This window comes from Electrophorus electricus, chromosome 8 (genome assembly GCF_041902795.1).
Source record: "Electrophorus electricus isolate QZ-2024a chromosome 8, ASM4190279v1, whole genome shotgun sequence".
NCBI classification, from domain to species: Eukaryota; Metazoa; Chordata; class Actinopteri; order Gymnotiformes; family Gymnotidae; genus Electrophorus; species Electrophorus electricus.
The window spans coordinates 21027858-21053192 of record NC_137504.1 but is presented as its reverse complement, the minus strand read 5'-3'; the positions used below and the strand labels follow the sequence as shown (position 1 = coordinate 21053192).

The 25335-nt window shown below is 40.9% G+C and overlaps 1 protein-coding gene across 8 annotated transcripts; it reads left to right on the top strand.

Moving 5' to 3' along the window:
* Window positions 1-323: 323 nt before the first annotated feature.
* Window positions 324-24044, top strand: sh3glb2b (SH3-domain GRB2-like endophilin B2b). Of its 8 annotated transcripts, none has more exons than XM_081720289.1 (12): window positions 324-542; window positions 4996-5137; window positions 7254-7382; window positions 9137-9270; window positions 9505-9597; window positions 13507-13569; window positions 15751-15774; window positions 15991-16080; window positions 16549-16649; window positions 17467-17481; window positions 17712-17961; window positions 19153-20634. In XM_081720289.1, the coding sequence occupies exons 1-12, from the start codon at window positions 480-482 to the stop codon at window positions 19156-19158; spliced, it is 1110 nt and encodes a 369-aa protein (XP_081576415.1). In that variant the 5' UTR covers window positions 324-479; the 3' UTR covers window positions 19159-20634. The 8 variants fall into 8 exon arrangements, with proteins under 8 accessions (XP_081576415.1, XP_081576413.1, XP_026866077.1 ...); XM_027010276.3 differs by lacking the exon at window positions 19153-20634 and adding an exon at window positions 20644-24044 and having other exon boundaries at window positions 326-542; XM_081720287.1 differs by lacking the exons at window positions 15751-15774; window positions 19153-20634 and adding an exon at window positions 20644-24044 and having other exon boundaries at window positions 325-542.
* The last annotated feature ends 1291 nt before the right edge of the window (window positions 24045-25335 follow it).

Genomic DNA, 25335 nt, shown 5'->3' with positions numbered 1-25335 from the left:
AAGGTAACACATTTCTATGCAACAAACTACGTAATTTAGGCCGCTTGAAATATCTCTCTCAATCTCTGTGTTTTGCTACTTCAGCGTTTTATCACAATTACACATATTTTATATGATTAATGTCATATTTTATATGATTAATATGAAAAGTAAACAGTACTATTAATCAGGTTTATTTAACCACATCTTGTAGTGAAAACTAGCTTCCACAAATAAGATACAGAATTCTACAGCTAGGTCTGTGCGTATCATTTTAGCGATTTTTAGTAATCTCCCCTATTTACGTTCCTGCCCGCATGTGGACGGTCACTTTAACTAGGCCGTGTGGAGGATGTCCGAGCTAATGGATGGAAGGCGGATTAGAGAAGAGGAAGCGCTCTCTAGTCCACTATATTCATTCGTGCGTTTGAGCGGGTCCCACTGCAAGCATATAAACTAGCTGATGTATCTGAAACGCTACAAACGCAGAGGCTGACGCGATGGATTTCAATGTCAAGAAACTAGCGTCGGACGCTGGCGTCTTTTTCACGCGTGCCGTTCAGGTATATAACACTGCTTTTTATATTTGCAACCTTTTTGGGCCGAGCTGTGTCTATTTCAGCTCAACTGGATGATCGAAATAACATAATTGTGAATTGTGGTGCAGTAGGAATAGACAAATATGTGCTTTCATTCTCGTAGTTTATTGATTGTTCCTGGTAAAGTAAACAAAACAAAACAAAAACAACAACAAAAAACGTTCGTTACCGGTTGCAAACTGTTCAAACACACGGCTCTGGGAGTTTCTCGATGTCTGGGTTTTCTGTGCTTTCCCATCACTGTAAGCCGATAACAAGCTAAACCTGCATCCATTATTTATGGCTGTCCGTGAGACTAGAACTTGGGCATGTACCTGTGACCGTCGCCAGGAGAGGAACAGTGTGTGCTGTCCTCGTCCTCCGCTGCTCAAATATATGAAAACATTATTGCGTACAATAACGCGCACCATCACCGCGACGATGCTGAATCCTGCGAGCACACCTGACCCTCGAATGTAATCGGACGCCTGTAGCCTGCTCCGAATAGGCTCTCCTTTTCTGCTGTCAATTACTATTTCCAATGCGTGGTTTATTTTCCAAGTAAAGTATTCTGCTAATTCGACTGGAAAGTATTTTTAAACCTTGGCGCTCCCGCTTCTTAGATTAAATCCTTCGTGTTCATTGTTGTGGGCTGTGCGACATAACGAAAAATCCCTGAGAAAATCAATTGTGTATACAGCGCAATATGCAATAGGGTTTCAGCTTCTTAATCTCGCCTTTATTTAAAAGGCATTGCTTGCGGTGCTTGTAACCTTAACTTTGAAAGATGTACTTACCGCTGGTTTGCTGGTGTGGTGGTGTTTGTGTGGGGTATGTGCACATGCACACACTCATTTTGTGCAAGTAACAACCAGACTTTAGGGAGTCATCTCGTTTGATACAGGCCTTTAAATGCTCTTTTCAGTGAGTAATGGGTCAAGAGGGAGGCTTCATTCATACTGGCCTTGCAGTGTTAACAGAAACATGTGCCGGATGAAAATGGTGAGGAGTCCACCACAAAACAGCATTGTTTAATTGTGGCTCTCAGAATAAGCATCCAAGGCCTAGGGACAGGGGTCTGCAGAAACACACACACACACACATTAGTGGAGTCCCAAAGCAAGTTTCAATTTCTTGCCTTTAAACTCCAATGACCTGCTTTTTCCATTACATAAGCAGGTGTTTGCCCTACTGGGCATGAGCGCAGGGGCCCTGGTCACCAAGGGGCCCTTGACTAGCATTGATTTAAACTGGTCATTTGTACAGATTGCTCACTGTGCTAGATTTATCACACAACACCTAATAATAAATTACGTTACAGTAACACATTAAAACAAAGAGCCAATTAATTTGCAGTCACAGAATTTGAAGTAAATTCAGAAGCAATGATGCATTCGGACTGTCAGTAATTTGAAAAGCAAATCATGGATAACCGTATGTCCACACTAATTGGGCTAATGAAAAGAAAACTTATAAAGGGAAGCAAGAGAATCAGCGTACCTGGGAACAGTGCCTACTGGCTGTCTTTTTCACCTGAAAGCTGAAGCAGTTTATAATGCTAGTGCTCAGGCAAGTAGATCTAATGGATCAGTTTTACCCAACATTTCCCAGTCAGCTTTACGACCACAGGTGGAGTTAACTGCTGGATGCTGCACTTGACAGAAGGCACAGATTTCTCTGTTGCTGTAAGATGATAATAACTGTGGTGACATTTAATGTAATAATTGACATTTTAGCTGTCTGGACCAATGACCTTAAGCCTATAAACAACGGAATAATATCTTTAGTGCATTATTAACGTCTGATTCATAATCAAACAGCAATGCTATCAAAAGGACCAGTATTCTGCCTACCCTTCTGATATGGACGGTATCTTAGTCAAGAAATTGATTCATTTCAAATGATTAATCCTGAGCATTGCTCTTCCCTAATGGCTCAGATTAAAAACAAACTCGGAGCTAAGAAGGTCAAAGATGACTCTGCACGCTCTCACCGATGGCCACTGACTCAGAGCTTGTTAAAGAGCTGGACTTTGATGATTCGGTGGATGGGTCTGCGAGGAGAAAAGCAAGTGAGAAAAGCCTTAAATTAAGATTACCTGCTTCCACATCCGTTAGGAGAATTTGCGTAGTCTCACAGAGCATGCAGAAGGCAATATATGCACCTTTTCATACATACTTTTTAAATTAGTTTTTTGCATCAGATGCATGTGTTGTGCAGGGGAGCAGGGGTGATCAGGAAAGAAAAGGTGGGTTGTGTGTGGAGGGGGGGGCCTTGCGTTGCTCCATGCCCAGGGACCCATGATTTATTAATGTCCCCCTGTTCAGGTATCAGAGGAAATCTATACTACTTAGTATTAGGCAGGGCCACGGTCACGTAGTCAGAGGCAAGGACGGCTACTGATCCGAGCCAAGTTATGCAGGACTCTTGGAAAAGGCGAGTCCAAGGCACGGCAGTCGAAAACTGGCTCTAGATCAGTGTGCTGGCAGTCACCATGGAGGATTCGTGCTTATATCACCCCTTCCATGGGGAGCAGTTTGGATGCTCACGAACTGATCACATGCTGTCAGAGAGGATGAGCCACTAAATCCTTTGGCTTGATTTTAAATGTTCTTTTCACCCGACTCCTGAAAATTCCCAGCTCACAGGCTCACAGGCTCACAGACTCACGGATGCTTTTTAATGTTGTGCTTACATCAGCCAGTTAGTTATTGTAATTTATTTGAACTGAACAATACCGGTACAATGTTATTAGACTTGGACAATATAGTCCAAATTAGTGACTATATTGGTTGGAGAGCAATGCTGTTTCTTTTTGTTCATCGTGAGAGATGCAACAGTAAGATGAACTGCTGCCTTCTTTCTTAGTGTCCAATGTTAAAGAACTTTAGAGTTTCTTGGTTACACAGGGAAAGTATACTAATTGCAGGTTTTATAATAGAACTTATGAATTCACTGAGGCCTGATTTAAGCCTTACAACCCAAAACATCATTGGCCAACTCTTAATTCCCTCTCTCTTCTCAGACTGATTGAATAGAGTTCGGCGTTTAAATATACCGATTAAACAAACAGACACTACACATATGCGAGTGCATATAAGTCATAGTAGCTGAGTTTAGACTAAATTCCTCATAGCTCTTTTATGTGTGACGTCTAGGAGATACCAGCAAACAGATGCTGTGTTATCAGAAACTAAAACGGAACATGTGATCTGAGGATCATTTAAGGAAATACTTGAAGTTATTACTTTCGTTGAGCATATCTCTCAGTCTCACTGAACAGATGGAAGGCAGGTGGGTGGACTCTTGAAGATCTCCCAATAAAGCTGATTGGCTAAGAGGATTTCTAAGTCATTTGCAGACCAATCCTAAAGGCAGAGACAAAAATCACGGACCAGAAACAGGGCTGATCCAATCAGCTTTCAGTAGGAATAAACACTCGGTATTAACTAGGAGTAGTGGCAATACTTCACAGAGATAGGAAAAACCAGGCAGGCTTAAATGGACAGGTGTAATCGAATACAGGTGTAATCAGTAGTCCGGTGATGTGGAACGTGAGAGCGTGTGATGATTGGATTATAGTGCTCTTTGGCTGTGCTCTGGATTCTGGGAGTTGTAGTGTAGCTTGTGAATACTGGTAGTAGGGGCAAAGGGCTTCGTGACACACACTTAAATGGAAAATAGTGTCAATGCCATGTGGGTAAGAGAAATGATGAGGTTGATTTTTGTTGAATAATTTTAGGTCAGTTGAAGTTTTAAAAAGAAAAAAGGCATGTAGGATTTTGTTTTCCCTTAACATTGTCTACAGTGGGTCCGAATGTTGCATCATCACAACCTTGTGTCCACATATCTGCTTGACAGCTTTGGTATGTTTATGAAATTCACCCATAAGTCCAATATGTCCACGATCACAGAAGCCAGTTTATGTAATCAGTAGTTCCCTTTAAACACTCATTGGTCATGCATTCTCTTTTGAGAATGTACTCCTTTGCTGTTTCAATTCTCTCTTTTCTCTGCCTCCTTAATCTTGTCAGTTCGCATTTGGAGAAAGATACTAATGTGTCAGTTGGTGAATGCAGTAATTACACTTGTATGCATTTCATGAAGAACACAGTAGTCTCAGAACCTGTGGGTGTGTGTGGATGCTTTTTCCCTCTGTATGTATTGTCGCACGTTACAGACTGATGAGAGATGGGCTCCACAAAAAAAATCTTGTGATGTTTGTCAACTGAAGCAAGATTGCTAATGGTTGCATTTTGCTTTGTACTAGAAGGCAGCAGAACGTCCCAATGGTTACCTGGGAATTTGCTTGCAAAAGGTTTCGCCTCCCCAGCAGGTGTTTGTCTGTTTTCTGAGGTTGCCAGAACGTGACGTCATCGTAACCCCATGTTTGCCGATTTGCAAGAAGCTGATCCTCTCTGTTTCTCCCTCTGAGCAGTACACGGAGGAGAAGCTCGGCCAGGCAGAGAAGACCGAGCTAGACGCACACCTGGAGAACCTCCTTGCTAGAGGAGACTGCACCAAGAACTGGACAGAAAAGATCTTCAGGCAGACTGAGATTCTCCTGCAACCAAACCCCAGTAAGGCCCAATAAGGCCAGCTCCTTATGGACTGCTGAATCGAGGGCTAATGTGACCCAGAGAATAGCTCCTGTTCACAGTAGGCTCAATAGAACCACTGCAACCTGTGAATGTCTCTGCTCCACAAAATACAACCTGGCTATATTTCAACACACACCTGAAGTGTCACATCCATGTTTGCTTTAGCGGAATGTTTGTGTCTTCAATATCGAGTCTGATCTTTTTATGTCAGTGTTACTGTGTATTATATTACCACATATGGGCTATGGAATTGGAAAAAATGTCTCCATTTTGCTGTCCAGTTCTATCGCCACTGATGAGGAACATTAACCCACTACTGCAGCGTAATGCGATGCACGTAGAGCTGAGTCATAAGCGACTGAGTGCAGCTCCCTGCCGAGCGCTGTTATGTCAGCCAGAGAAATGCAATCCCTGGCAGCCATTTTAAAAGGATTGTCTGTTGTGGTTAAGCATAACAGCCTCTGCTTTCAGGTCTCTCACCCTTCGTTTGTTTCAGGCTGCCACTTTGAAAAATAAATGTGCGTGTGTGTCGTCCCCCCCCCCCTTATAAGGTGAATTATTTCCAAACACAAATTTACCTTGTTTTGTTTCATTTTCAATGTCGGAGGTAAACAAATTCTCTAGATAGAGAGAAGAAGCTTTGAAACGCTCTGTAGTTTTGAAGCTTAGGCACTCTAAGTGCAAATTTATGGATTCCATCTCTTGGTCAGTGCGTAGCGGCCCATAGTTCTTCCATGCTGATATAAGAATAAATGGGTGGACACTGAGGTTCCTTCTAATGGTTGGCTGGACTGCTACAGTCACCACAGTTATGGATCCAAACAAAGTAGAGACCACCAGACCCACAGAGAACTCACTCATCTGGAGGTCTCGGCTGCACCAGGTGCACGCTACAGCGGTGTCAGGTGATAAGATGATTGTTCTCTGGTGGTAAACGACAGGACCTCTAACCTGTGACATTTCTGACCCCATCCCCCATGCTCCAGTTGACCACACTGGTGAGTTTGACTACGTTTGCAGTGCCCTGTGCTTTAAGCCTTTCGCTCCATCAGACTCTTCCTTTCTGAGAGATGGCCCTGGCTTTTCTTGCCGTTTCTGTATAAGAAAGTTTAGTTAAGAAACGAATGGGGGAAAAAGAAATAAAAACAAAAGGAACTGTAATATGGCTTGTCGAAAGACAACCATAGTTATCAGATATGGCTCACCCGCTCTGCTCCATCTGCCTTCTGGACTGCGTCATTAATATAAGAGGTACTGATCAAAAGGTTCAGGAGAGATGAGCAAACCGTTGGCCAATTCTTTCAGGTTCAGCATCCATCATCTTCCCAGTGTCAAAAGTTGGGGTTTTTTTATTATTATTTTTTTTATTATTTTTTTTACTCGAAAAATAGAGCTGTGGCGATCCCATCAATATTTTATTATATTTTTGAAAAAACACCCACGGCTCCGCAGTCCTACATTTTAAACACACTCTGGCTAGACGTCAGGTTGAGCACCTCTCCACAGCGATTCTGTGCAGTCTGTAGTCACTTTCATGCGCTTGCACTGCTGTCACGCCGAGTTGGCCCTTTCGTGTGTTTTCCTTTCATGACCTCTAGGTGTCGCTATCTGCACAGTATTGATCCCGGCCAGCGACTGTTGCCCACAGTGTCTGCAGTTCATGAGCAGAGAAACGCTCTCTCGATAGAGAAGTGTTCTATCGAGAGAATCCTGAACGGGTTTCAGGACAGTGCTGTTATGCCTTGCTTTCCACTCTGTGTGTGTGTGTGTGGTTCTTTGTGAGATGCATTGATTTTTCTGTCTTTATAAGCCATTGTGGTCTGTGTGTTTTTTTTTGTGAATAGTTGTTTTATAGTCTACTAAGAAGTTCTGGCATTCCCCAAGTTCCAATTGGTATAAAAATGTATACCATCCTTTTAGTTTCTTTATAAAACTTCATGGAATAGACTTTTTGACCAACCTAGCTAAAGGATGGTGGTTGGTCCAGCTCATGGACTCAATTTCCAATAGTGTGTTTGTTAGAGAGCGCAAGAATGTGTGGTCTTTTGGCCACTTTAATGCTAGCTATTCCCCCCTAATATGAGCCTTCACTCAGGTGCTCGCATTGAGGAGTTCCTGTATGAGAAACTTGAAAAAAAGATACCACTCAGGATCACCAACGCGGAGGTGCTGGGACAATACATGCAGGACGCCGCCAAGGAGTTCGGACCAAGCACGCCTTATGGTAAGCATCACAGCCTGACCTGGAAGATTTTAGTAAACAGGGGCACTGTTCTGTTGTAAAAACGGCTATCAAAACCTGCCATAACAGGGATATCAATGTATAACACAGTAAAAGAAAACCTGGTGACAATAAGATGCTGTTCAGGGGTGACCACTAGTTGGCGCACCCGATTTTCCATTAGGAAGTATACTTAAACAATTGAATAACTTAACCTTTTACTCTATCCCTAGATCTTCCTCCTGGTTCTGACTTTGTGCATTGCTATGGAGCCACAGTATTGTTTTGTCTATTCAGGTGATTTCCCCCAGAATTTCCCCAAGATTCTTTGGGAAGCAGCAGCTGAGCTTTTGACCTTTTTCTTCTAGAAGAAAATATGACCAACATTATTCCTAGATTATTCATTATTCCCAGGTGACTCATTATTCCTAGATGATGGTGTGAAGTTTGTTCAAAAGAAAATGGTTTTAATATTATGTATGCACATTAGGATTTGTTCCAAGTCAAAAGGAACAAATACAGGAAATTCCTAGTTCGGGTCCACACTTGGAATAGGTGCTGGTCATTTGGCACTACAATATAAGCATTGCACACTCCTGTGCTGCAGGAAATATCGAATTACTTCCATTATTCAGTTAACAAAATGGGAAAAGTGAAAAATCCATTTGTTAGTATGACCTGAGGTAAGATCTCAATCACTTCAGGAATTTCCTCTTAGGAAAGTTTATGAAGAGGCAAATTGGGTTGATTTTCCCTTAGGCTCTTTGTTGAAGACTCTGATATTTACAAAAGGACATATCGCTCTATTGTTGTATTCCACTTTCACAAACGTGACCTCTCATGGAATTTGTTCATAGAGCAAAGTACCTCAATATTCCTTGCAGTGTATGGGGAATATCCCTTTCCTTTGGGCAGCACAGTGGCTTGGTGGTTGGCACAGTTGCCTCTTGGTGTTAAGGTCTCTGATTTGAGTCAATATCTGGCTGGAATTTCTATGTTCTCCCTGTGTCTGCACAGGTTTCCTCTGGGGTCTATGGTTTCCTCCCACAGTCCAAAAATGTGGAGGTTAGGTTGATTTGGCTATCCTAACAAATTGTGGGTGCGTGTGAGGAATGATGTCGCAGTACCCAGTGGTGGATGGTGCTGTCTTGGGTGTTATCCTCTCTCCCCTCCCTACACCCGATTCAGTCCCCTACGGCACTGAGGGTTCCACTTGGCAGAACGCAATGCTCAATTGGCTGCTGCTTCTCACTGGTGCGTGTGACTGGATCTACAAGCTGTGTGGTAATTGTAAAGCGATCTTGGGTTCCTTGAAAGGTGGTATATAAATATAGCTTCATTCATAACTTCATTGATTAACTTCACTCCATTCAAGAATGGACTACACCCTTGGTGTAGAGGTCAGTTAAAGACCTGGGTTTGCTCTGCCCCTGAGACACTAAAGACGGAGCTCACTAAAGGTTTGACCACCAGCCTATGAACTGAATAAGGTGCATTGAGGTAGGGAAGTCATCAATCTGTGCAGTGCAGTGCTTCTGTGGGATGAGGACAGTCAGAAGTACAGTAATCACTTGGGTTTTAATGATGTCAGCAGAATGAGACAGCACTTGATGAGCTAGTGTTTCAATACATTTAAATATGTAATCCCAAATATGAAGTAATTGGCAAGACACAATTCTTATAACACCGATACCTAATGTTTTAATTATTACCTTTTTGTGTGTGGTTGTATGGTTGTGTGTGTGTTTGTCTTATAGGCAGCACTTTGATCACAGTAGGAGAGTATCAGAAGAGGATAGGCGCGGTGGAGAGAGAATTCATACATGCCTCAGCTGTTGGCTTCCTTAACCCACTCCGGAACTTTCTGGAGGGTGACTGGAGAATCATCTCAGTGAGTTGCCATGGAATTTTAGGTTGCCTCATTTTCTGAAAGTTAAACCTTATTTCACACTGAGCGTGAGTTTTAAATGTTATTCATTTCATATGCTCTATCAAGTAATTCTTGTTAAAGTTGCACATTTCTGAAAGCAGATGTGGCCAGTATTTATTTATCTTTTTCACAATATTTATTTCCTCACTGCTAACGTGCCCGAACAAGTCGCTTCTCTGTTTTGTTTTTTTTCAGAAAGAGCGACGTCTGCTGGAGAACTATCGCCTGGACCTGGACGCTTGCAAGGCACGGCTGAAGAAAGCCAAGCTAGCTGAGGCCAAGGCCGCGGTGAGTGTCTCACGCGCTTCCTTCACCGTCTTGGTTTGACCCTCTGCTTCTGGGTCCGCCTCCTCATGCCAACCCCAACGTTGCCTTCCAATTACGCAACATGATGTTTAATCACCACGTGCTTTGTGATGGGCTGACGTTGCAGCAGTGAGCTGCCCTTTTGCTGGCCTGGTGGCTGCACCCCACTGGGCAGGGTGTGGTTAGGCATACGACTGCTTGTGAGCGAGACGCTCTTTTTTTATAATAAAGGAAGTTGACCATCTAGGACTCAGCAAAGAGCTTTAGGTGGCTTCTTATTTAGAATGTCTTCTAGATTTTGGGATGTGATGCGTCTCTTAATAGAGTAGCTTAACCCTTTTGGCATTAGAACTCTGGGGAGCTCCGCCGCCCCCCAAACATTTTTTGGGGGAAATATTAAATCTCTTATCTAGAGATTAAATAGTAAACATGAGAACATGAACACACTGAGAAATCAATGACCCAGCTTGTTGTTTATTCACACACACGTGTGTGTGTGTGTGTGTGATGTGATGTACTCAGTCTTTTATTTTCTTTCCTCTATACGCACTAACGTCTTTTTGGTTTAATTTGCTCAGTGTGAGGGAGATAAGTGCCAGCATGTCTGTGTGTTTCTGTGTCAATAGAGGCTAATCATCCCACTTCCTGTTTTTTTTGTCGTTTCCCTTGTTTTAACCTTTGTATTGACTTTTCTCTCTTTCCCAACCAATCCTGTGTTGTATATACCAAGCAAGAAGAACTACTAGACTGAACATTGTCAAACAGGTCGTCAAGATGGCCCACACATCTTCCTTTTACTTTTTCACACTTGATGCTGAATGCATTCACCAAACTGTATACTGTAGTCAAACACAGATGGGCTTGCATTTCCCTATTTTCTAATCTCAGTTGTCCTTTTTCACTAGAAACCTTGTAAACCATGATTTTTGGATCCAGCAAAGAGTGGGATGTAGAGAGATGTCTTGACTACATTTTCAAAATTTCACTTTGGTTCTTTCCAATAATTTGAGAGTGCCATATCTACACTCTACTATGTTTGAGCCTGTCAGACTTTGGAGACCATGATGTGGTCAAAGTGTCCACCTCACAGTGTACCCAGATAGCACCTTGCGCTCCAACATGAGAACTGCCTTGTGCAACTGCACAGGAATGTGGTGTATACAGACACACCCATGAGCATAATCATCCCAGCTACCAACCAACCATCATACAACCAAACAGTCAGTTAGTACTTGTCTTTTGCTTATACCTCCTTCACGTTGAACTCCCTACTCAATATGGTCTAAAAATTCTGTGTCCCTTCCATTGCATGACTCCTTCTGCGGTGTTGTGATCAAGGGTCATTACTCAGTGGAGTGCTTAGGTCCTTTTTCTCTTAAAAATGCTTGAATAAAACATAGCACTCTTTTGGAGAGGTGGCACTGCAAACTAAAGGAATGTTAGCATGTGGCTGTAGGTCCTTCCCTAATCCAGTTAAACAGGTGACAGATCAAACCTCTACAACTTGTCCAGAATGCAGCAGCACGACTGGTCTTCAATCTTCTGAAGTTTACACGTGTTACTCCACTTCTGCGCTCCCTTCATTGGCTCGCTGTAGCTGCACGCATCACTCTCACTTGCTGTCCAGACAGCAGAGTCCCTTGCAGTCTTCAAACGCAGACTGAAGACCCTTCTATTTGCGGGATATTTAAAGGACAACTGACACTGCTCCCATATTGACTGACTAAATTGGTAGTTATTGTAGGGTATTGTTTATGTTGTTTAACAAACTCTAGCACTTATTGTTTATAGCTCTTATCATTGTTTAAGATGGACCTTATGTAGTTTGCACTTCTAGGTATCAGCATTCATCCCTGTATTCTACAGTATTCTAGTTCACTGGTGTGTTTGATTCTAACCTACTATACTGTACTTGGATATATTCTATGAGTAAATGACAAAGCACTTTTGTAAGTCGCTCTGAATAAGAGCGTCTGCTAAATGCCGTAAATATAACGGAGCTCCTGTTCGAGCTTTCGGGTGCCATAGGTAAATACACGTGGCCCTGTAATGATGAAAATGTGTTGGATGAAGTCGTTCCCTACACTGTACTGGTCAGGAGATGACAAAACCGATGTATGACAGGGCCACAAGTGGGAAAATTAAAAACTTGGGAGCCGCCTCACTGAGCAAATGTCTACCTGACTGTGATGTCTTGCACATGCCCTTACAGTGCCTCTGGAAAGTATTTACAGCACTTCACTTTTCCCATGTTTTGTTCTGTTACGGCCTTATTCCAAAATGGATTAAATTCATTTTTTTCCCCTCCAAATTCTACACACAATACCCCATAATGACAAAGTGAAAAAGGTTTGTTTGGAATTTTCGCTAATTTATTAAAAATAAAAAACTCAAAAAATCACATGTACATAAGTATTCACGGCCTTTGCTCAATACTTTGTTGAAGCACCTTTGGCAACAATTACAGCCTCAAGTCTTTTCGAGTATGATGCTAAAAGCTTGGCACACCTATTTTTGGGCAGTTTCTCCCATTCTTCTTTGCAGAACCTCTCAAGCTCCATCAGGTTGGATGGGGAGCGTCGGGGCAGAGCCATTTTCAGATCTCTCCAGAGATGTTCAATCAGGTTCAAGTTTGGGCTCTGGCTGGGCCACTCAAGAACATTCACAGAGTTGAACCAAAGCCACTGCTTTGTTATCTTAGCTGTGTGTTTAGGGTCGTTGTCCTGTTGGAAGATGAACCTGAGGTCCAGAGTACTCTGGAGCAGGCTTTCTTCAAGGATGTCTCTGTATATTGCTGCATTCATCTTTTCCCTCCACCCTGACTAGTCTCCCAGTTCCTGCTGCTGAAAAACAACCCCACAGCATGATACTGCCACCATCATGCTTCACTGTAGGGATGGTATTGGTCAGGTTTCCTCCAGACATGACCCTTGGCATTCAGGTCGAAGAGTTCAATCTTTGTTTCATCAGATCAGAGAATTTTGTTCTCATGGTCTGAGACTTCTTCAGGTGCCTTTTGGCAAACTCCAAGCATGCTGTCTTGTGCCTTTTACTGAGGAGTGGCTTCCATCTGGCCACTCTACCATACAGGCCTGATTGGTGGAGTGCTGTAGAAATGGGTGTCCTTCTGGAAGGTTCTCTTCTCTCCACAGAGCAATGCTGAAGCTCTGTCAGAGTGACCCTTGGGTTCTTGGTTGCCTCCCTGACTAAGGCGCTTCTACCCCGATCGCTCAGTTTGGCCAGGCGGCCAGCTCTAGGAGGAGTCCTGGTAGTTCCAAACTTCTTCCATTTACCAATGATGGAGGCCACTGTGCTCATTGGGACCTTCAATGCTGCAGAAATTTTTCTGTACCCTTCCCCCGATCGGTGCCTCAATACACTCCTGTCTTGGAGATCTACAGACAATTCCTTGGACTTTATGGCTTGGTTTGTGCTCTGACATGTACTGTCAACTATGGGATCTTATATAGATAGGTGTGTGCCTTTCCAAATCATGTCCAATCAACTGGATTTTTCACTTTGTCATTATGGGGTGTTGTGTGTAGAATTTTGAGGGAAAATCAATTTTGGAATAAGGCTGTAACATGAAAAAATGTGGAAAAAGTGAAGTGCCGTGAATACAGCGCATCCAAAAAGTACATACACATGCAAGCGCCATGCCGACTTCCAACAGATTTTAGCCTGCCTTGCCAAACATGGAGCGGGACGTTAACAATTTCATATCCCTTTTACCTCCTGCTGCTGCCAGCTTTTTGAGAATGATTTACGGATTGTTCAGTTTGTTGCTTGCTTGCTTCAGTCTGAGTTCCCTTTTGTTTTGTGCTGTGTTCTGAGGCAGTGCATATGGATGCATGATTCTGTGTAAAATTCTGTCTCCCCCTTCCTCTTCAGGCAACACCTGATTTTCAGGAGACTAGGCCCCGCAATTATGTTCTCTCTGCCAGTGCATCTGCGGTAAGAAAGCTGCAGAGAATATGATCTTTCTTTCTGTTTTTCATGCTCTCTCTCCCTCTTTCAACTGTTCGTTCACCCTCCCACACTCACTTTTATAGTCTCAAACCCCCGTATACCTTGCCCATGGTTTTCCTGCTCAAAACACACTTTTGCTCCCATGCTAATTTATGCAGGGAATGAAAGAGCATTTGCCCGGAGACAGGAAAACCTATGTTTATAGGTGCCAGGGCATATTTATATTACCATTTGACATTAAGCTGAAGTATTTTTTCTTGATAGCATCGCAAATTTTCAAGGTGAATCATTATTGCAAATAGGAGAGAAAAAGTTTGGAGCATTGAAAGGAGAGGGAAAGAACCAAGAATTCATGGGTTTGTCCATTTGGGTGTATTTGCTTTTGTAAACTCCTGTACCAAAATATTCTGATTATGTACAAAAGAAAAATGGGTAATTTACCTTGAAAGAACCAGCAAAATGGTCTTTTCCCAAAAGCTAGATGTTTCATTCTATAAAAGAGAAAGGGCAATACATTTTCTTTAAGTTTATGGTTAGGTTTAAGAATAGGTTTTAAAAATTATTATTACATATATATTTATATAGTATGTATAAGACGTATGTCTGTTCCATGAGTCAAAGGGTATTAAAACAAGCGTGTGTGTGTGTGTGTGTGTGTGTGTGTGTGTGTGTGTGTGTGTGTGTGTGTGTGTGTGTGTGTGTGTGTGTGTGTGTGTGTGTGTGTGTGTGTGTGTGTGTCATTTCTTTAATGTGGCATGCAGTGAGAGACTCCTCTGACTCTCCAGCCTTCTGTCTGTAGCGTGTTCAGTGGCCTGGTCATTTGGGAGGTTTACTCCACATATTGGAAGGAAAGTGATGGGATCACAGAGAATCGTTAGAGATGGTGTCCTGGTAATACAGGCACCTAAATGTACACTGAAACTCCAGAGAATAAATAATAAAAAAAAAAAAACAACCTTTGACAGCTTTCCATAAGCCAATAATTCCCAAATGATTATGAAATGTGCCAGCATGCCTTAGCCATGGTTTCCTGCTCAAAAAAATATTTTAACACCAGTTATGCAAGATGTATTCATTTGGAGTCAACATTGTTGTTGGCTGTCTGGCTCTTGTTGAGATTTGGGAAACTATGATGCAGACATGAGAAGGGTGTGGGTGGGTGTCTAAGTTTGTGCGTGCATGTTTTTTGCTTTTGTACATGGTCATACAAAAATGGGCAACAACTTCCTTTTTTTACTTCAGATACAAAGTAAGAGAGAGAGAGAATGTGCACACCACTCGGTGACAGACTACGCTTTTCTCATTCTCTCAGTCCACATAACTGTGCTCTGTTCAGTAGTGTGGTCAGAGTGGGAGGTATTTGAATGCTGTAAGCACAGTGATGAGACCCTAACTGCAGAGAATCACGGGAGATATTAAAACAAGCACCTCAAACTGACACACTAATGCTTCAGTGTCTAATAAAAACAAAGTTACATTTATTATTAATAATAATATATGTGTGTGTTGTTTTCTGAGTGCTGAGTATTTAAATTGCACTGAAACCAAATCTAGGGTTAGAGGATCTCTATGCAGCAACTATTTGGCCAATATGACTATTTTTGCGAATGACAATTGCTAAACAAGCATACTGTTGCTGCAGTTTGGTGAAATAAAGTACTATTGCAGTAGCCTTTTTTTGTAGATGAGAGAGAGAGATATTATATTTTCATAGCTTTTGAAGCAGTTTCATTTTGCGTATTGTCTTTGGGCCTTGACTTCAAAGCCATTGTATCAGCACACAGAATGTTGGATTGACCTGTCTGCAAGCGGTGGGCATTTCTCCTAGCTCCACAGCTACACAGGCGTGTAGAGCTCCAACATCGCATGCGTAACCACTGTTGGGCTTTAGACCAGATAGCTTCGGAAAAGGTGACCCTCTAAGCAAATTCATTGTCCCTCCAAACGTCGAATAAAACCCACAAAGGAGTGAAAGGGGGAGCAAGTCGCCCCAGATGAACGGATGCGGATGCCACTTCACAGCGTCCCCGTGCCGCCGAGCTTCCGAAAATGTAGCTTTCCAGTCATGAACCCCTACTGACGGCCTCATCTCCTAATGTGCCCGTACCGCTGTGCCACCAAATAGCTAACATCTCCTCTCTTGTCTGTTCTGCCGCGTGTAATCAGCTGTGGAGCGAAGAGGTGGAAAAAGTGAGTATGCTTGAAACGAGAGAGGATGTAGAATTCACTCGGGTGAAATTTACATTACTGGATTTTTCTTTTTCCCCTTCAAGTGTAATAGAGCATATAGAAGACCACACAGGATGATATTATCATTTTGTTTATATTAAAGAGGAAATTTATATATCAAATATGAAAGGTGGATGCATTTGTTTGTGCGTGCGTGTGCGTGTGTGTGCGCATCAGGCCGAACAAGAGCTGCGTGTGGCTCAGACAGATTTTGACCGACAGTCCGAAGTGACCCGACTCCTCCTGGAAGGCATCAACAGTACCCATGTAAGCTGCAAACATTTCTCCCTTGCATTTCAATATTAAAAAAACACAATGGAAACAATAACAGAATGGCCACGTTGTCTTTTACGTAGTGACGTCTTGTCAATATTGACTTACTGTATCTCACCTGCTTTGGGACTTTCCATTATAACTGGTTGTTTTGTGCAGGTTTGATTTTTGTGTGCATTGGACTTGCATAAAATCCAACTTTCTTGGAATTTTTTTTTTGTGGTTAAAGAAGCAACACAGTCTGTTTTTATGTAGATTGTGGGGTTTTTGTTCTTGAAGCCACATTATTCTATAAGGTGTCTCTTCTCCATGTTAGTTACTGTACCTGCATGACCTTTTATTTCTCCATCCAAATCCCCATCCCTCTCTCTTTTTTCTTTCTCTCTCTCTCTCTCTCTCTCTCTCTCTCTCTCTCTCTCTCTCTCTCTCTCTCTCTCTCTCTCTCTCTCTCTCTCTGGGCAGGTGAATCATTTGCGTTGTCTGCATGAGTTTGTGAAGGCCCAGGCAGCCTACTTTGCTCAGTGCGCCGTGCATATGCAGGATTTGCAGAAGGAGCTCAGCAGGTGAGAGCTGTCCGCTCCCCGCTACACCTCCCTACGAGAGGCAGGGCGTGGCGGTCTGTGCGGAAAAATGACACCCGTCTCTTTTACCGCTCACAGCCGTGCCACTGAATGGTTGAGTTAGGATATGGGTTGGGACCATTTTTTTTGAGTATTTATGAAAATAAAGATTTATGAAAAACTTACGGTGCATTCTGTGCAGACCATGTAGGTCAAAAGGTGTCGTCTGAATGATGCCCATAGACAGTTTAAGAACTGTACTGTAAAGCTCATTATAGTTATTGATAGAAGAGCAGTAGATAGATAGCAGAGCAGTAAAAATGAATTTAACAAACTGGAGGTCTGGATGCACCATTACATAGGCAATGGTGTGACGGCTATACTGACTGGGAGCCCAGGTGGTTCATGACCTCATCTGGTTAATAAATAATTCAAATAATAATTCAAACACACCAGCTTTTGGTTAGCATGGGAGTGCCATTGGTTAGCATGCACATCTTTGGCTGAAGGTTTTCAGTTCATGAATGGGTGCCAGTGGGAATTGCCCATAATTCCTTCTGAATACCATTCATCTTACAATGACATTTTTTTTTTCTTTGCATTCTGGATTTTTAGGAATATTATTTAGTTTGTTTCATTTATTTATTTAGAGGGGGTTTGGAGGTGGCAATTTTTTATTTTAACGGGACAAAACTGCTGAGCAATATCTGGAACTTGGCCAGTGCTCTGGGAATGTGTGCACCGAATTTAACAGCGGCATATTTTTCCTGTGCTACAAATGAAACCACTTCCCTTCACTTCCTGTTCCCCTGGCCTTCAGTGCAAATGATGATACGTGAGTAACTTCCTTCCTCTTGCATACCTATAGAGGAAGCTTCAAATGTAATATCTAATTATATTTATATAACTCAAGCTGCATTCATGAAATGAATGTGTGGTATTTTGCATGCAGTAGGAATTTATAGTCCTGTCTTTTTGCCGCCGTTATGGCTGCATTCAGTATTAGTTTCTTCTAAACTTAATGGATGACATGCACTGACCTGATTTCTGTGTCCTATCGGCTAGGTTCCCCAATGCCTTTGTTGGAAACCCCTCTATGTCGGTGATCGCGCCGGGCCCTTCCCCACTGTCGACCGCCGCTCCGCCCGGGACCTCGCCACCCGGCCGTACCTCGGCCTCTCCCGGCCCACTGGACCCTGTCGTCACCCTGAAGATCGGGGAGGTGAAACCCCCTGCCACGGGCACGCGCAAGGCCAAGGTCCTGTACGATTACGAAGCGGCAGATGTGAGCGAACTTTCGCTGCTAGCCGATGAGGTGGGCTAACTGTGTGTGCGTGCGTACGTCTTACTGCAGCAAACTAAATGTATTTCGCGATGTATTTTAATCAGATTATGACCTCTTTTTCCCCCAACTGCTCAAGGACATGTGGAGTTTTCTTTGATTTTAGGTTCTTTTCTTTTTTGATTTCATGCTTGTCAGTGGGGCTTGATGACCTGAAATCTATGTACTCAGAAAATTAGACACAGCAATGGTGGGAGGCATTAATTTGTCAGGACATGCTCAGCTTTTACCAAATACCAAAACCTGTGGATAATGGACAGCAGTGCAAAGATATTATGTTCACCAGAGAGTGAAAGAATGAAAGTCACATTTGCAGCTGTGGTGAACATGCCACTCAAATACTGCATGAAGCAAGCAACAGCATGCCCACAGTTCATTTCACTGTTGGAATGTGTAGAGAGGGCTGAAAGAACCTCAGCTGTGTATTTTTTCTTTTTTTAGGGGATTTGTTAGTTAGAGTTCAGATAAAGCTGAATCTGCTGCTACGTCTTCCTTCCTCTTCCTTCTCTGCTTGTACTTCTACTTTTTCTGATTCTCCATCTAAAACTAATCGTGCACACCAACCTATAAGGGATCAAGAATGGTACTTGGTCAGTTGGTCTAAACTTATGCAAACCACATAGTCAAGAGTTCAGCCCAGTCAGCCTGAAGGGTTGGTGCAGTGCAACATTAAACATTTTGCGCCATCATTTTTGAACCATAAGTCACAGGCTCAATTTGTTTTTTGCTCATTCTTGACTTCTTAATAATTTTGTAAAGCTCTGACCATTAATTTCTGGTGATTTGGTTTTCATGGTTACCTGGTAGAGCGGATAGGTCAATGTGCTAGTAAGATTTGATGATTATTTTTGATTGATTGATTGCATCTTCATGCCATCGTATCAGAATTGGTCTGCAAATAATCTTCACAGTCTGAAATGAAACAATTATCAAAAAATCATGACTTTGACACTGTATGAATGCAACACATTGGCCAAATCTGCACAGTATGACTTCTGATCAACAAAATTCTGTCATAGTACTTTGCTTTTGAACAAATTCAGCAGATCTATTCAAAATAAAAGACATATGTTTTGACTTTCATGCTTTAACTGGAAATTTACACTAAAATATTCGCGTATGATGATTAACTTGATGATTAACTTTGAATGATTTCCATGCTAGAACTGATTCGGTGGGAAACAACGCTGGAACTGAACTGTCGAGAGTAAAATCTCAATTAGTTGCTACAGATTACGTCGGTGGAATGATTCCCAGCTTCAGATACCTTACAAAAGCATGTCCTTAAAGTACAGTTAAACGAAAGTCGTCTTTACTACTATAAACGGTATTCGTTGTAATGTAGTGTAATTCTCTGGAAGGACAAATGTCTCTGGTTAAATACCCAGGCATGTTTCTCTCTAGCAAAAAAGTAATAAATCATGTCATTGCTCACTGTAATAATGAGGCAGTAAAGGTCATCATTTAATGCATATATTCTTTGAATTTGTAAATGGAATTATATCAAATGCCTGTTCTAAATTATTAGAGGTTAGAGGCAACAGTGAGCTTTGTGTTAGAGGGTTGTAACGGTGCTTGGTCCCCTTGGACTCCACTTGTGGCTAAGCATTTTATTATTTATTTATTTACCTAGCTACTTTTTTTTTTCTTTTTTCTTTTTTTTTTTTTTTTTGGTGGTGGGGTTACACACAGTAGATGAAAAGTCCTGCTATTGGGAATTCATAGAAAACTGAAATTTAAGGGGATGTCGGAGATGTTAGTCTAAACCAACAATCTCATTTATCATCTGTTCTTACTCTGGGGAGACATTGGTTCACAACAAAGGAGTTACTCATAGTTTATACAGCATTTGGAAGTCTGTCTGATTTAATCTGAAAGTAATAAAGCTGTACATGGCTGAAATTTAAGGGGATGTTGGAGATGTTAGTGTAAACCAACAATCTGACTCATCCTCTGTTCTTACTCTGGGGAGACATTGGCTCAAACAAGGAGTTTACTCATAGTTTATACAGCATTTGGTAGTCTGTCTGATTTAATCTGGAAGTACTAAAGCCAGACATAAGAAGATATGATTATGAATGTTTGTGGTTTAAAGTTGAGACATTTATGAGTAAATCAAATGAGATATTTATATATTTTATTAACCAAGACTGTCTATGTATGCTGGATTTATGTATTTGATCCTTTTTTGGCTCTTACTATATATAAAATGAACATGACCAAAACTGTAATATAAATATCCTCATTCAGTATCAGAGCCACACAGTAACAGCAGATTTCCCAACTTGCCATCTGTCAGGTGACCATCAGTTGAATTAAAGGAATCATTCGGAAAAAAAAAATTACAGAAATGTTTGGTGTCTGACACTTGCTACTTTACGTTTGCACTGAAGTTATGAGGGTAATATACCTAACAAGTAATGTAAATGTCACACATTTGATTTTCTACATTTGTGGTAAGTGAAAACTTGTTTATATTTTTTCACCAAACTAATCCTTTAAAAGGATAACAACCTGGATCACAGGCTTGTGTATCAAGGTGCTAAATTAAGATGTTTAAAAATGTTTTTTTTTGGCCAACTTTGAAATAAATTGGAAGTCCTGACGGTGTTTTTTTTTATTTTTTATTTTTTATTTTTTTTTTGTCTCCTACAGCTTATCACAGTGTATACAGTGCCAGGTATGGACCCAGACTGGCTTATTGGAGAGAGGGGGAATCAGAAAGGCAAGGTGCCGGTCACATACCTGGAGCTTCTGAGCTAAACACACACATCACACACAGATATTCACACGAAATCATGTTTATGCCCTTGGAGTTGACCTTGTTTTCCTGCTGTTATCTGGTTCCCAAGTGGTGAAATTAAGTATGATGACACATTGTAGGAAGGTTACGGAAAATGTGCATGAGCAAGTATTCAAACAGACCTCAACACTCTGGGATATTATGAAGATTTTGTTTTGTATTGTTGGTTGATTTTTGTTTTTATTTGAATTAAAATTGGTACATGTAGCTACTCCTTTAGCTTCTTAAGTCAGTGGTACTGGGTACACTAATAAGTCAGTCTCATGGTAATGTTTAAAAAGATGTCTGTGACACCTGCCAATGAACTGTAGAGAGCTGCATGCACCACAAAGACAGGTGGCTGTCATTTCCTTAATTCTGGCCTTTATTTTGATTTTTATTTGTTTTCTTATGCTTTTGTTGATGTCATACATTTCTCTGATGTTGGAAATACCCCCCTGCCAATCTGTTTCATGTAATAGATGGAGTTAAGCATAGGCCTGTGTTTTTGTGGCGTTTGTGTCTTTTGATGAATATCACAGAGACTTTTGGGAAAAGTCAAGAGAAACCTACAAAGGGACAACACAGAGATCTACTAAAAAAATAAGAGCTGGATATATCGTTTTTAAGGCAAAGATAAGCTCAAATGGGAGAATTCCCACTGGTGACAGACTAAGACTAAATACAGTCTGTTTTGTGATCATTTTTAAAGAGTAAATGTTTCTGCCTTGGTATTGAATTTGGACATTCTATCAATGCAACCATTAAATGGATCTGCATGTGGAAGATATTTCAGCACTTGCTAATGTCTGCGATTTTTGAACAAGGCTCTTCTTTCCCTTTACATAACCGTTACGTACAAGTTTGTCTCAAGTTTGAACAGAGGGTGGCCTGATCACATTAGTTGTTATGATGGAGTTGGAGGTGTTTGTGTGATTTGTTTCGTCATTGCTTCAACTTAGAATATGATTTATGGTGGCACAAAAACCTCATATCTTGGCTTCCTGACAATTTATGGCAGGGGTGTCTGAGTTCAGTGTGCATGTAACTTCGGCAAGAGATTGGTCTGTGTGATTTACAAGACAGGTTTGTAAGTATTTCATTAAATGGGTCCAATTATATGTGATATTTTCTCCAGTTATTTGCCTGTAAACACAATTCCTCTCTCCTGCTTTAACCTTTCTTAAATTAATCTGTGTAATCTATGCTTGTTTCAGAAATAAGCACTGCATATTGAATGAACACAACTTGAACACAATAAATACGTCTTTATTCAAATGTCTTATGTGACATTGAAATACCTGTAAGCATGATGAGACATGGTAGTTTCAATTGCGTCACGATTTTCAACTCTTGGATCCACATTTAACTCGTATATGTTACACAAAATTCATTCTTGCGATGCTAAAAAGGGACCTCTATATCTGTGTTGCAGTGTCTGTGGACTGACACTAGAATTAGTTACTCCCTGGTCTCTTTTTTAAATGCAGCCGCTGAACACTTGTTGCCACTTTCTAATGTAGGTTTTCTTTGCGGTCTCAACACACCTATGTCAGGTAATGAGGTCTGCTAGAACAATGCTGGAGCTGGATAAGACACACTGAGAAGTGTGGGCACACTGAGTCTTGTGTTGTGTGACACTGGAGATTGCTACATTGCCCTTGTGTGAGTAAAAGAGGGAACACTGTGACTAATAGCGATGTAATATGTTCATGACACCTCACCCGTTTCAAAATAAATAAATAAATAAATAAGTAAATAGATAAAGCAAATAATTTGAGTCCAGTGAATACACATATATGGTAATTGTACGCTCATGACATTGTGAGGGGGGAATAGTGTATAGCAAGCAATAATCTCTCATATCGGTGTTCATAGTCACTGTATCTCTCCAGTGAATTGTGAAAGAAGTACAGGAATTTTTTACTTGTGTAAAAATTGAAATAACTTGGTGTAATGTTGAGTGGAAGGCATGCATAAAGTACTTTTGCTAAAATATAGCTGAGTTTTACCAAAATTAGGTGAACGAAAATGTCTTGGAGGCCTTTCTTTGGAATTTGTTTTGCTTCTTTCATACAAGGTATTACCCCATCTTGTACCACAGAAGAAAGCCAGGTAGAGCCACTTGGTACCACAATGAGTTCCTCAGGCTGGAGAGCAGTTGCCCATTTTAGAAGACACTTTACTTTCAGAACTCACTTTTTCTCAGAGAGGGAGGGAAACTGATGTCTCTGTCCTGGTTAAATAACAAACTTAAGATATTCAAAAATAACGGCACAAGACTTTCTTTGTGTAGGCAAGAGTTCTGACCAACAATTCCAGTGAACTCTAATGAAATCTAAATAAAAAATAAAAATGCAATAATTTCAAAATATCAAGTAGAATTTGGCTACCTGATTCTCTAGGAAGAATGCAGTTTATTTCTTATTAGTAGCAATATCAGAACTCCATCACCTGTCCCTCAGATATTGAAGGGTATACTTAGTAAGTAAGTAAGAAAAACTTCAGTAAAATAGCCTACGATGTCATTGGCCACTGTGAACTCCTTGTTGAGAGGTGGGAGTCCCAGGTATCAGTCAGAATCAAGATTGTTATTAGCTTTAAAATATATACTGAAAATTGTCATTTTGAATGGTACTACCTATAACTCAAAAGTCCATTCTGTTGACAGCTGCAAAAGAAACCAAAGCTTTTATTTTCATGTAATACTAAAATGTGAGCTTACAAATGGACAAATGAAAAATATATGTTTTTAGTAAAGACAAATACGAGAACAGTTTTTAGGAGGTCTGTGCTAATGTATGTGCCCCTTTTCCTCTGTTGAAAAGTGACTGACTATCTGACAACATCATGAGGTGGTTTTCTTTGTAACTTAAGTGTGTAAACTGGGCTTGCAATCTCATGGAAAGCTGAGTCAGGCTGTCTAATCGGCCACCTCCAACCAACCATCTAAGCATATTTGTGCAAACAATCTTGCCTGATATTTGACGCAAAGTACTGACACATTTTAATAACTTCACAACCGTCAACCATCTACATTTGTGTCATCATGAAGTCATTTTTTTTTTCCTTATTTGTAAAAATCACAAATTTTCACCTTCTTGACTGTAGCCAATAAAATTTGCAGTAGTGAACAACAACAAAAAAAAAACATCACAGATGCAAATCTTATACATTATTAATATAATGCACAATATATTGATGTATATACAATAATTATTGTCAATAAACAGCAAATGTATGTGACTCATCTGCTTCACAAAGGGTTGGAAAACTGAATTATTGCAGTTTGAATCTTGATTGTATCTTCTGGGAATTATGTTTATTTCCTCCAGACTAATGCTAAATAATTGCGTAGGAGCTTGTCAAGTTTTTTCTTCTGAACTGCATATGCTCACTTGAGATTATGTCTGTAAAATGTGCAACCATGTCTGACTGTGCTGAGTCCCTAATATGTAAGCTTGTAAACATAGCTGCTTTGGGCCATTCAGAGACAAAGTCAGACAAGCGTGACACAGAGATGTGAATTCGTTTCAGTTTTTATTATTCTTAAATAGCTTTTGTTTAGTTTCCGCCAAACTGGAAAATCCCCCTGACCCTGCTTGCGTGTGTTATTAGTAAAATATTTGTTTGTGATAAACTCCATATGATCCTTATTTTGACAGTACAACTTTTGCCAAAGATAGATCCGACAGCTAGGGTATCCTGTTGACTTCATGACCAATATAATATAACTATCATTATCACGTTATGCCTTTAGTCACTGGTCAATCTGGATATGAGGTAAGCTTTGTGTCAAAGCCTACTGACATGTTAGTGGAGAAGGGCTGTAACTAATATCCTCTGGCTAAAAATAGTCTGTTATTTGTCATGCTCAATTGCTTGCATGATGCATTTCTTTGTGACATCTTTATTCATTACAATATAAATCAAATTGCCTTGTTTTTAAAAATCATCGTCATTTTTCTACACACACACGTACGTACGTACAGAGAGACATTGTCTGTCTTCAGCCTGTGCTATGAGCTCAAATCTTCCCAGACAGCCAAAGGCAGAAGTGGATCATATTGCATCACACATTACATGTTCCTGACTTGTCATGACTTCTTATCCAATATTACAGTGTGGAATGTCATTACAATAAGCACAAGCAGTTACATTTGAACATTTTAGCTCTTCTGCTTGTGTAGTATTGGATCAGTACAGGACAGCCCCTTTATACACACATACCACTGAGACATCCATACTCATACACTCCACTACCACTAATGGACTATTTAAATAAAATCTTGCCTATAAAAACGTTTTTTTTTTTTTTTGGTCCCTTTAACATTTCTGCACAGCATTTAATGCGTGGTCATTGAATGTGACTGCATAACTACTGACAATTGGCAGCCAAGTTTGAATGCTGAAAAACATAATGTTTTTATTTTTGTTGGAGGCCTATTTAATAAAGGACTCAAAGACTCAAGTCTCTGAAACATCAGATTTTTTGTGGCTGCCGTGGCATTCTGAGCAGTAGAGAATTCAAAAAGCTGACTTATTCTTTAATGCCTAGACCCTGA

Coding starts and splice junctions, on each gene's coding strand:
- sh3glb2b (XM_027010276.3), top strand. CDS start 480: ATGGATTTCAATGTCAAGAAACTAGCGTCGGACGCTGGCGTCTTTTTC. Junction 7,383..9,136: donor CGGACCAAGCACGCCTTATG/GTAAGCATCACA, acceptor TTTGTCTTATAG/GCAGCACTTTGATCACAGTA. Junction 16,081..16,548: donor AAGGCATCAACAGTACCCAT/GTAAGCTGCAAA, acceptor CTCTCTGGGCAG/GTGAATCATTTGCGTTGTCT.